General features: G+C 42.3%; 1 protein-coding gene across 1 annotated transcript; it reads right to left on the bottom strand.

Moving 5' to 3' along the window:
• Positions 1 to 380: 380 nt before the first annotated feature.
• Positions 381 to 9,112, bottom strand: dhcr24 (24-dehydrocholesterol reductase). The gene is made up of 9 exons (XM_022751547.1): positions 8,751 to 9,112; positions 7,475 to 7,630; positions 5,879 to 5,984; positions 5,272 to 5,390; positions 3,202 to 3,465; positions 2,980 to 3,123; positions 1,550 to 1,747; positions 1,280 to 1,458; positions 381 to 1,161 (listed from the first exon to the last, which is right to left on the bottom strand). The coding sequence occupies exons 1-9, from the start codon at positions 8,979 to 8,981 to the stop codon at positions 1,008 to 1,010; spliced, it is 1,551 nt and encodes a 516-aa protein (XP_022607268.1). The 5' UTR covers positions 8,982 to 9,112; the 3' UTR covers positions 381 to 1,007.
• Between the last annotated feature and the right edge of the window lie 3,698 nt (positions 9,113 to 12,810).

Raw genomic sequence — 12,810 nt, 5'->3', positions numbered from 1 at the left:
TGAGTACATCAGAACTGTACTTAAGTACAGTACATTCAATGACTGGTTTTATACAACATTCAGATCGTCTTATTCTTAATCCGGCAGCGACAAACACAAAGAGTCAGGTTTACACTGGGGAGTTATTCAAATACATTGATATAATTGCTCAGTTTGCTTTGACTGCATGCCAACACATTTAAAAAAAAAGAGGGATACACAAGGACAAACAAAAGAAAGTGACATTATGTTTGCATTGTGCTGTGATTCATATAAAGCCAAATTAATCTGTTCAGAGCAAATACATTAGCTTTGACTATGTGTGTGTGATGGCTGACCCGTATTACAACACTGCAACCAACAACTTTATAATGTATATTTTAAAAATAAAGAAACTGATATCTATTGTAGAACAGTTTTTAATTAAGCCGTCCAACCCGTACACAGTCCAGGTGATATTTTCTCATTTCAATATCAAAATATTTGCAATATTGTTTTGTTAGTTTGCTTTTTTTCAGACTCAAAATTCACAGAGATTTATCAAAAAAAGCATGTATTTCAAAATGTCTGATGCTAATTTGGAGGTCATGTTTATGTATGGCACTTCAGTAGTTAGGTAGTTAAACAGGGAAAAGTTGCCTAACACATTTCTAAAAAAAGGAAATCAAAAAGACATTTGGGGCAAAAGGCTCTTAACAAGCACACGTTACACAAAAGGTTTTGAGTCAAACTGCACGAGATCAGAGCATGAATGTTAAAATAATTGTGTACAGAAAAAAGAAAAAGAGAAAAGCGTTATGATACTTGTGCTCCTGTTTCACATCAATGGGAAGGCTGTCTTAAGACACAGACTGATTGCTTTTTTTAATATGTGCAAAGATGAATTCCTCCATAGAATATTCTGAGATGTAAATCAGTTTTTTTGTTTTAAACATCCCAGAACTAGTATAAGTCACCAGGTGTGAGTTGCAGACAGAGCCTCTGTGTATCTGTGACACGGGGCCGAGGTCAGGTACCACTGATGGGGGTCAGTGTCGAGCAGATTTACAGATTTTGTCGTACACCTCGGGGAAGGCGTCCTTACAGCCCAGCTCCTCTCTCAGTCTGTGATACAGCTGTCCATCGAACATCTCCCAAAACTCCTCTCGGTCCATGTACACGTCTGCATACAGCATCTGGAAGCTGTGGGAGGCAAATGGCAGTTAGACGGCAGATGGGTCGTGCAACAGCGTGTAAATAAGAAAAGAGTCGTTTCAGGTTAGCTACAGGTGCTAAATGTCATGTATCATTTGAGACTTACCCGTGCACATCTCTGACAAACTTCTCCAGTTGACGTGTTGATGCTTTAGCTTCAAAGTGTTTGACTTTGGGTTCTCCGTAAGCCCCAATGTCCACATACAGTTCCTCCTCTTGGCCTTTGGGATGAACCATCCCTCTGCCCGCTGGCAACAGGAATGGACACAGCCACAGAGGGTAAACCTGAAATAACAAATGATAATTGAAGAATGAACAGTCGGCTCGTGCTGTAAATAGTGAGTATTTAGTGGGTTTACCCGTGTCTGAGTCTTACATCAATGTCCTGGTGAAAGCGCGTTATTGCGGCCTGCAGATGCTTCATGGGGACCAGCATGTCCTGCACCACGTGGTGCTGCTCGTAAAGCCGTCTGATGGTCTCTCCCTGTGTGAGCTTCAGCAGGGAGATCTTAGGAGGAACCATCCATCCAAAAAGCCAGCGGAACAGCAGGTTGTTGCCAAATGGGATGATGTCCTGGAGAAAAGACACAAATATACTCACCCAGTTACATAAACAGGTTAAAGAAGATGCTAAAAGTGGCTTTCTGTGATGGACTGTGGTCTGAATAGTCCTAAAACAAATGATCAGTTAGTGGAACAATCATAACAATTAATTGTTTAAGTTATTAATCGAGCAGGAGAGCCAAAGATCTACTGATTTCAGAATCACCAACGATGCTGTTCTGTTTTTCTATAACTAATAAAATAATAAAATATTTTGTTTTTGTCATGTGATACCTAAAAAAAGGAGACAACTTAAAATCTTAATTTTTTTATTTTTAATTGCACCACCTGAGATGACTGGAAATTCAAAATAGGGGAATTCAAACCTCATACATACAGATTGGTGGTTTTCAAAATAAAATATTTCAATACTATTTATTTAGTTGTATTGAAATTTAACAATGTTAAATATCTAACATCCCAAACCCTAACCCTAACCCTATCTATATATTTAGTTACTGATAAAAATTATGATCTTTCTTTGCTTCCAAACATGTGACAAACGTTTTTTTAATCTCTCTTTTGTCAACAACACTCACTACTTTTTTTCTGCTTTTTCATTTAAGGATGAGCAATGTGAATATTTTAAGACCAAATATAATTGTCCCTATTTGCTCAGCTAATAAATAAGTAATGATAACATGTAAAAACATCATATCTTTTTGCAACTTACTAACATTTAATGTAACAGTTACATGAATGATAATATAATTTTGATGTTGAGAGACATTGATCCACCAGAGGGCAGCCACAACTCACCAACCAGTGCCAAACACTTCGTCACACCGGCCAACAACACATCAGAGACGTCAACGACAAATCGTCAATGAGCAATTTAATCAAACATCAGTCGGCCCTCCTCGTGTCTGCACCGTCTTCAAAAACAAAAGCCTTTCAAAAAGCAGGGAGCTCCCAAAAGCTTAGAGCTCCTTTAGGTCTCCGTCAAACCAATACTATGCATAATTCATTACACCATTTACTGTTACAGAAAATAAAGGATGCCAAGCCCTTCTTACTAATGGCTAATGGTGTGTGTACGTGTGTGTGTGTGTGTGAGAGAGAAAGAAAGAGCATTAGAGTGTAATAAAGAGTAGTGAGCAAGCAGTTGGTAAGATGATGACGAGCTAGAATCTGGCAGATATATTCCTTCTTTTAATGTAATCCTAAAGCTCATGGACACGCAGCCTCTGTCAGTGTAAGTACCTGAAGCTCCCAGAAGATGCTGCGTGTGTGTCTGTGGTAGTACTGTCTCAGAGGAACGTACTCCACCCCCGCATGGTCTCCTGTCAGGTAGCCCTCCACGTGTTTAAAGAACCAGGGTTTAAAGTGCAGGCCGATTCTGTTGATCTGAGAGGGAAAAGCTAAATATGATATTTAAACCATTCAACATTTAAAACACGTGAAACCAAATCACGCACACCTTACCTTATCAGGCTCTGCGTGGTCAGTCATGGTTCCCGTCATGATGACAGCGGTGTCGAGAGTGTACTGGATGCCCTCGACGAATGTGTTCTGCTTGTTCTCCGATGCTTCAGTGAAGCGTTTACAGATGTTCTCCAGCCCTCGGACCGGCTCGTAGTGCAGCTTCACCCACGGCTTGGCGGGGACTATTTTAATCTCAGCTGCAACCAGGAATCCCAGAGTGCCGCAGGACCACGGGACGGCGTGGAACAGGTCTGAGTTTTCCTCCTGTGTGACAGAGAAAATTCATTTCTTGTTTGAACAAGAACAAACAGATGTGCAGAACACTTGTGCTGATGAATGTGGTCTCGCTCTTTGGGGATCCACGTTAGGCTGTAATCTGTCTCACACGTTGGCTTTCACAACGAAACCATTATATCACATCATGGCATCGATCACTTTGTCTTCTCACAAACAGGCCACTCCTTTTACTGTACTTGGTGTGACAGTTGGATGTTGCTGCTGAAGACCACTCTGGAACTCTGGGGCCTGCATCAGGAGTTTAATTTAGTTTGGCTCTGTTTGGATTAGGGGCTGTATGAAAGTTAATAGCGGGAACAGATTTTTTTTTTCTGGATAAAGCAGGGTTGGTCTTTAATTTGTCATGCCCCCCTACGAACAAATATCAAGATAATTACATCAAAACATGCTTCTTTTTCAGGCACCATCTAAATTAGTTCTGCCATCAATCATGTCTGTGTAACAGGGCTTTATTTTCTACTTGCTACTGAGACCAGTGTGCACGTTCTGGATTATTATAGTTAGTAGAGACTGAACATTATCTCTCTAAAGAGCTTGACATGTTTTCACTGGACAATATTCACCTTAACTTTATTCTGCTTATAACTTATAACATTCACATTTACATTTATTCATTTATCAGACGCTTTTATCCAAAGTGACTTACACCTGAAGGACATCAGTAAAGCTTGAGAGCAGTAGGAGACCTTGGTGTAAAAACTTAGTTCTACATCCGTTTAATAAATGAAGGAGATCAGGTGAAGAAGTGCAGTGGAAGTAGTAAAGGACAGTTAGACATGTTAGTGTGTTAGAGGTGTTAGGAGAGGAGGTGCTCTCTGAAGAGAGAGACGCTCCTGCTCTGATAGCTTCAGTAGCTTGTTCCTCCATCAGGGAAGCACAGAGCAGAACAGGCTGGACTGAGACTGTCTTGTGTGCAGGGATGATGATGACAATGACAGATCACATTCATTGGAGGAGCACGGTGGCTGAGAAAGGGCTTAAGGCTGAATGATTGAGTTCAGACCCAGAAGTCTCTCTGAAGGCGGCATCAGAGACTGAATTTGATGGGTAGCAGAGTGACGTGTGACCTTTTAGTCTGATCAAAGACCAGCCGGGCTGCTGCATTCAGGGACCATCTGTGAGGGTTTGACTGTGCGTGAAGGGAGCTCTGCCAGAAGAGCTTTGCAGTAGTAATACATATTTAGCACGATGCAATCTGTGTTACTAATGGGTGAAACTAAAATATGACGGTGGTGCTGTCTGAGCCATGTCTTCTTTTCCAGTTTTCCCTCAGTAAGTTTCATACAGTCCCTTACCTGAGCCTGAGATGCTGGACAACCAGTATCATAAAGCTGCTTTCCTCATTCAGCTCATTCAGCATCAGAACCATGAGTGGAGTACTTAATATGATATGATGTGAAATGGTGATACCCACAGGGACATTAGGTTACTGCAGCAGAGACAATGATGCAAGGTGAAATAAATACAATACAGTGTAATCACTTGACAAGAGCAGAGTAAGAGGCGACAGAGAGGAAGGAGTAATGTGCTCAAACTGAAGCTACGGCTTTAAATGTGATTGCATTTACTCTTGACAGACTCTGCAGTATCACATCCTGCTGCTTTTTACAGTTACAAGTTCCTGCTGCCAAGGCAGAGAGGTTAAAGTACAGGTTTGTGATGGTGGAGATGATGTTACCATGGTGATCCCTGCTGTCAAGCCACAACATAGCTGGTAACCCACAAGTCTCAGGCCGGTGGACTCACATTACATTACACACACTCAATACTTACCTCAGTGCAGCGAACTAAACTGCCGTCAGCGAGGACCAGTTCATACGCCACACAGATGTGCTGAAACAGCCCGTAAATGTGAGAGGACGACTCAATGCCTGTACCCATCACCAAACCACCTGAGAGAGGAGAAAGAATAAAAGATCTGTTCTTAGAAATTCAATTTATTTTCCAGGTGAGACCAACAGAGCGCAAACACATGAGCAGAAAGCAGCGTTTGCCTGCTGGGGAGCGTATCTGTGCCTGCGTGGACATCAGGATAAATGAATGTTCCGCGGCCTGATGGGAAAACATTAGATTGTTGATGCGCAGTTTATGGCATCAGGAAATCCATTATGAAACCCAATACAGGGGTGCTTCCAACACTGCAGCCATTTCCTCCCAGTTTCATCTTTTGAGCTACAACATCAATCCTCTAACACAATTAGAGAAGTCGCTGAGGCTCTAAACAGGATGCAGTGATTGATGGAGAAAATGCATCTACATCACTGAACAATGAGCTGTGGAAATCATCAGCGCATCTGTCTATTTCTAGAAACCAGACGATGCCGCTCCAGGATGATTCCCCAGGAAACAATCCCCATTGATTGTTATATGAAACACGTACCCACAGTGAGATCATCCAGCTCGGGCAGCACTGGCAGTGTCCAGCCAATTGAATTGAGGAGAGCTGTCACCTGACCCATGTTGGCCAGTGGCTCAACTCTCACAACCTAAAAAACAAAGTATAAATGTTGTGATGTCAGAACACGGCAACTTCGCTAAAAAGTCAGATCTTCACATAGATGCTAAACAAACCCCCAGGTTATCCACGAAACAAAAAAGTCAATGGTAAAATTATTGACCAAAGTGTCCCTTCAAATAAATTGGTTGAGGCTGTTGACTTGTTTACGTCCTGTCTGATCTTCTGTCTTCTTGTCCCTGCAGTGTCCCTGTGATTCCAGATGTCAGCAGTTACGTTGGTGAGTACAACGTTATCATGAGCAAACTAAATGATGGACTTTAACTACATCAAGAGAGTCTCCAGCTGTGCTAGCAACTCTGCGAGGCCATAGGCACAGCAGTTGTTTGAGCTAAATGCTAACATTAGCATGGTAATTAGCTCACAATCACATGCCGATGTGTAGTAGGTAAATGTTTACCATGTTCACTGTTTTATTTTAGGAAGTTAGCATGTTAACGAATGCTTGTTAGCATGTTCACTGTTGCTAATTGTTGACGAGAATGTAATTTGTTTTGCGGGTATTTGTTCATAAATCAAAGTATTGGAATAAGTGAAGAGGAAAAAATTAAAAGTCAAGGCATCACCGAAGTCATTAACGAGCTATTTTGCTAGTGCTACATAGCTAACGTTAGCATTAACAGCTGTTTACGTACATGTCTTGCCAAGAGCCTCAGCCATCGCTGCGTTTACAATACAAGAGGTTATAGTTTGTCCTCTGAGCAGCTACTTCTTCATGGGAGATTGGAGGCTACGATGACTCACTATCCGAAAGTGACAAGACAGGCAGGCCTGGCTGGAGCTAGCTGTTTAGCATGCTAACTTCAGTAGAAGTGATAGAAATATTACCAAGGGTTGCTTTCCACCTCTGGATACAGTGATTAAATGAATGAAGTTTGAAGTTAAAAACATAACATTTCTTCTAGACTTGTAAGTAAACAGCTGCTAATGCTAACGCTGGTTTTGTAGTAATAGCAAAACTTACAAATAGCTCTAAAGATTCATCCTCTGCTCACCATGAATATCCAAATGGACCAAATTTTGTGCCAATTAATCTGGTAGATGTTGAGAAATTTCATAGGATAAGTGAAAATTGAACTGTTGGTGGCGCTAGATGTAAAGTCAGGGGATCACCAAAGTTAGTGGAGTTCCTCCTCTGGGGACCATGAATGTCTGCACAAAATTTGATGCCAATCCAGCTGATTGTTGTTGAGATATTTCAGTCTTGATCACTGCCATCCCTCGAGCTTTGCAGCTAGCATGGCTAAAAATACGACCCCGGCTGTATTAAACCAGAATCATTGTTTTAGCTCTAGATATGAAGATTATGTTGTTGGAGTTGTTCTTGCGATACACATTTGGACATGTCATAATGCACAGGTGTAATAAATAACACTGGCTAACGATGGCTGCGTTCCCTTTAGCTTTCATTGCACAAATTTACAAAACGTCTGGAAGCAGAGCTTGTGTGCGTTCTCCTACCTGCTTGTTTGTGTCCACCTCCAGGATGTCCATCATATTGATCATGATGTTTTTGTGGGTTTTCTTGTATTTCCCCACTCTGAGAGACACAGTGAGCCAGCCGGGTCGACCCGTACACATGTAGGTCTTACCCCCATCCTTCCTCCACTCACGTACCTGAAATGTGTCAGACGCACGATACAGGACAGATGATACACAGCACACCTGACTCTTCACCTGAACTGCTCAGCCATCGCCCAGACTCGCTGACTACACCTTCCTGGTCTGAGGTCAAAAGCCTCGACAGCTCGTTTGAACTGTTCAAAGTGTGTTGAATAAACACTAATAAATATATTCTTCACTTTAGAGAGAGTCTGTGTCTGTGCTTCATTATTCCCTCAGAGTCCAAATAATGTGCTGAAGTCCTCTCAGGCCTGTGGCTACATTTATTTATGCAGGAAAAATACAGTTCAATCGTACTGGGGGTGAATGGAACTTAAAATATCTCCATGGCTCGAGATAAATGAGAAATTAAAATTAAAGTGAACTGCCCCCCCTCCCCGCGCCATGGGGTGGATTCTTCCATTTGGCAGAACTTGGAAAAGACAGTTACAGGTGAAAACCACAAAGAGCTGTAATAATATAAGTGAAACACTGTTCTCTCATTAACAAATAATAAATATATCATGATCAAATTATGTGTTTTCATCTTAACACATAATGAAAGTGATTATTCAACGTAATGACAGTTATATAGAACTGATATGAAAGAGTAACCTCCCATTCACTCTGTTACATAACCACTGCATGGTGTTTATTTGTCTTTTGAAAGTTACTTTACTTATTATTATTATTGTTTATTTATTATTAACTCTTATTATTCTTATTATTCTTATTACCAATGAGCTACTGGACACATGAATTTCCCCTAGGAGATACATAAAGTATCTATCCATCTTTTCTTTTAGAGGAGTATATGAGGGTGGAGATCAGACTGAGATCAGAGTACACACACACACACACACCTGAGCGAACACACACACCTGAGCGAACACACGCACACACACACACACACACCGGAGCGAACACACACACACACACACACACACACGCGCGCACACACACACACACACACACACACCCGAGCGAACACACACACACACACACACACACACGCGCGCACACACACACACACACACACACACCCGAGCGAACACACACACACACACACACACACACGCGCGCACACACACACACACACACACACACACACACTGACAGAGGACGGTGTGCTCACCTGTCGCTGGATGTCTCGCACGCGCTGGTCGTGCAGTTTGGGCGCGGAGCACATCTTGAATATGAGCCAGGCCCTCACGTAGTAATACACATCAAATATGACGGAGAGCGGCAGCAGGAACAGACACACAAATATCCACCTCTGGTGAACGATCACGTAATCTAGACCTTTGACTCTGATCCACAGCAGGAACATGACGACCAGACCTCCTAAATACAGCAGCGGACCCATCGTGTCTGCAAGGATCAGATCCGAACGTGCACGGACTCCAAACTAAAAGAATCTGGTTCGGTTCTTAGTGACGCTTCCGCTGACCGCTGCGGTTAAACCAGAGCATCGATTATCCCAACCCCAAAACCCGACTCCCGATCACCCCTTCCCTGCGATAGGTGAGCGGTGCTAGGTGGTCCGTCGGCCACTCCCCTGCTTCACAGCGATTGGTCAGAAGTGCCGAGGAGGCGGGTTCGCGCGCAGAGGCTTCACGCTGATTGGGTGAGCGCGTGACTGTAGGGAATCCTGGAGCAGTAGCCTTTCTAATGTTTAACCAATCAGAAAGCAGAGAGGCTGTCACACCATGTGCCCTGTGCTCATGGTTCTGTTACAACACTGAGTCCCTACCAGCCATGGAGGGACAGTGGAGCAGAGCAGAGTCTGACTGCTGCACAAGCAGCTGTGCATCATCAGTTACACAGTCTGTCTGTTCATCCTCTGGTCCAACATTCATGATTCCCAGAGGATGAATCCCTCTGACTCTTAACAAATTCCCCTCAGCCTCAGGTGTTGCCTACTTTGTGTTTAATGGTAATCAGCAAATGTTAGCGTTCTAACATACTAAACTAAAATGGTGAACACAGTAAAAATTACACCTGCCAATTAGCAAGTCGTTGTGAACACACTAGGATGCTGGTGTTAGCATTTAGCTCAAACCTGTCACCAGCTGTTTATTTTATACTACGTTTTTATTCATTGTGTTTATTTATATATTATTACCCTATATTTAGTTTTGTTTAGTTTTATTAATATTTCATATTTGATTTATTTTGGTCTAAAAAGCTCAAAATTAAAAAAAGAAAAATCGAAATATAAATAAATCCACCAGTTTAAAAATAATAATAATGATAATTTTTTATTCCATGTAAACTGTCCACAGAGTAAAACTACAGAGGACATGACCTCAGTGTTTTCAGTGTTGGCTGTAGATCCTGATTTATAGCCTTCAACGTCGTGTGAAAAGCCCCAGCAGTGTCAGACTTTCAACTCTACATAACGTTATAGGTTAGTAAAATAGTAATTATACTGCATCACCCCATTAGGGCAGCATTAAAGGACCAAATTATATTAAATAACACTGGAAGGATTCTGTTTCAAGTGACTGTTGACAACTGAGCCTCTGACCTTTAAGACAAAAAGGCCAAACATTCAGCTCTTTATTTGGATTTTGTAACCTGACACAATTATGTTATAAAACGCCTTATTTTATTAAAGTATGCAGCTCTGAATTTCCCTTTATTTCTTGTCCAACAGGACAATTTATGTTTAAAGAAATTGCAAGGTCCTGAGCCACACACACACACACACACACACACACACACACACACACACACACACACACACACACACACACAGGGCTAAAGTGGTACCCTTCAGACACATTAGACAGAGGGAGGGTGGGGCACCAGTAAAGATTTCTTAATGGGCTCTGCCGCCCTCTCGTCCATCTGCCCTGATGATAAACACACAGCTTCTCCACATTAGCCTGACGCGCATCAAAGCCTTCACCGTTTTATTTTTCATTATTTTCCCAACAAACCATCAGTTTTATCACTTTTCCACAGGAGCTGCAGATCTACGAGTAAGGACTAACACATGGACCATATGATCATCGGTTTTTATCAGTATGGGACATGGAACTGATGGGAACAAATAAGTAAGTGAGCTTTTCCTTGTCATAGCAGGATTTCAGTGACTGTGGAGAGAATCATTTGGATGTCTGGTCAGTGTCAGAGCGCATGGGGAGCGCACTCTGTGGGACCGTTGGTGCGTGAGTGACACATCCAGCCGGTCACAGCCTGCACAGTAACCTCAGAAACAGTCACGGTCCTGGAGGAGGATGCCTTCCCTGCACCACGGAGCTATCTTCATCGGAGTCTTCCTCATTGTGACTGGGGGGTCCACAGCCTTCCTGGCCTCGTACCAGAGCCGCCTGCAGGCTTTCTCCCTCTGTTGTGTGGTGCTGGGGGTGGTCATGCTCATCCTGGGGCTCTTCTGGGCAATGAACAGCAAAAGTGCCGCAAACTACAACCACCGGGAGTTCGACCCAGAGTGCCCACATTATCCATATGACTACCCCAACTTCGGCAGCCATGCCCTCTTCACACCCCCGGGGAGCCGCTTCCCAGAGTCCCAGTCTGTGTTTCTGCCCAGGTGGGTGAAGGAAAAATGCCAGTCATTTAAGATATGCGTATTGCTGCTTTGCACAGTTCAAGCTGTATTTGTTATTAAGATCAATTTTATCCAGAAGTCAGAAAATAAGACGGAGGTTTATTGAATTACATATATTTTATATTAACAATAAAAAATATAAAGTAGTTAACCTAAAGAATATAATTTAGATCCTAAAACATAATGCAGTTTGGATCCTAATCACTGATGCTGTCTGCTGTCTCCATGTTATCCAATTCATTCTTCCTGTTGTTGCTCAATATTTGATCACGTCAAGGTTTCATATATCAGTTTCTTCTGGGATAGAGCTGCACATGCACACAGATAACTGTACCAGGGTGTTGCAGGCAGACCACAGCAACTGCATATTTTCTAAGATTAATTCCCTTTTTTTTACTTTATTCTTATTCATTCTGCCAAATATACGTATGAGCCTTTTAACTTAAGCCCTGGATGGACACTGCCCACAGACAAGATGCACAATTATCAATAATAATAGTCAAAAAAGAAAGTTAAAGGAGCAGTTTAACATTTTAGGAAATTCACTTATTTGCTTTCTTTCTGATAATTAGATGGGAAGATTGATACCACTCTGTGCGCTAAATATGAAGCTATAGCTAGGAACCCATTATCTTAACTTAGCATAAAGACCGGAAACACATGTGCACAGCTAGTCTGGCTCTGTCAAAAAGTTTAAAGTTGACAAATTAGCATATCTCAGTCCTTTAACTTGTAAGAAAACCCAAGAATAAAACCAGACAAGATATATAAAACATGCAATATATCATTTAATAAGCTTAAAGTAGGTAACATTCATTACTGTTGGACAGAGCGAGGCTAGCTGTTTCCTCATTTTTCCAGTTTTTATGCTAGGCTAAGCTAACTGGCTGCTAGCTGTAACTTCATATTTACTGCACAGGCATGAAAATGGTAATCAATCATTTAACTCTTTGCAGGAAAGTGTATTTTATCAACTATTTATTTGAATGAGTTAGGATTAAAAAGTGACTTCAAGTCATTTAAACCAAACCAGCTGATTAGCTAGCTAATCCTGCAAGTCTTATTGGATGTGTGCTAGTTAGTGAAATAAACTAGTCTATCTGGAGAGAAACCACATGGCTCGCTCAGACCACAGTCATTATTTGAAAACTTTTATTATCCCACACTGCCAGGATGTCCATTAGGACTTTGTGAAACCCAATTACTGTGTACACGACTGCCAACAGAACACGACTCCAGCTGCTGTTTAGTATCTGATCTCTACAACTGCTGACACCTCAGAGCTGCACTGTACATATCAATTTGTGTTTCTACATGATTGTTTTCCCCTGATATTTTACTACCACTGTTTTCAGGACAATGGAACGCCACAGACATGGTGCTCGTGGCGAGGAATTCGACTACCCTCCCATGGACTCTGGTGGTTTTAGTCCAACACCTCACCCTCCTCCTTGGCTGGGACCCCCGCCTCCCTATGAGGTTGCCATCAAGACCACATGCAGCTCCACACACCTGCGGCGTGCCTACTCAGACACGCAGCTGGCTTCAGAGCCCCTGTTTGGACAGTCAAGAGAAATTAGCTTTGAGGTGTGACGCTGGCCGACGTGGACACCCTGCC

Source organism: Seriola dumerili, unplaced genomic scaffold, assembly GCF_002260705.1.
Source record: "Seriola dumerili isolate Sdu_G_001 unplaced genomic scaffold, Sdu_1.0 BDQW01000155.1, whole genome shotgun sequence".
Taxonomy (NCBI): Eukaryota; Metazoa; Chordata; class Actinopteri; order Carangiformes; family Carangidae; genus Seriola; species Seriola dumerili.
This window is presented reverse-complemented; position numbering and strand designations above follow the sequence as displayed.

Bases quoted from the DNA above. Each gene is read 5' to 3' on its own strand.
- dhcr24 (XM_022751547.1), bottom strand. From the start codon at position 8,981: ATGGGTCCGCTGCTGTATTTAGGAGGTCTGGTCGTCATGTTCCTGCTG. The intron at 3,124-3,201 runs GTAAGGTGTGCG...TTTCCCTCTCAG, and splicing joins ACCACGCAGAGCCTGATAAG to ATCAACAGAATCGGCCTGCA. The intron at 1,162-1,279 runs GTAAGTCTCAAA...TGCCTCCCACAG, and splicing joins TTTGTCAGAGATGTGCACGG to CTTCCAGATGCTGTATGCAG.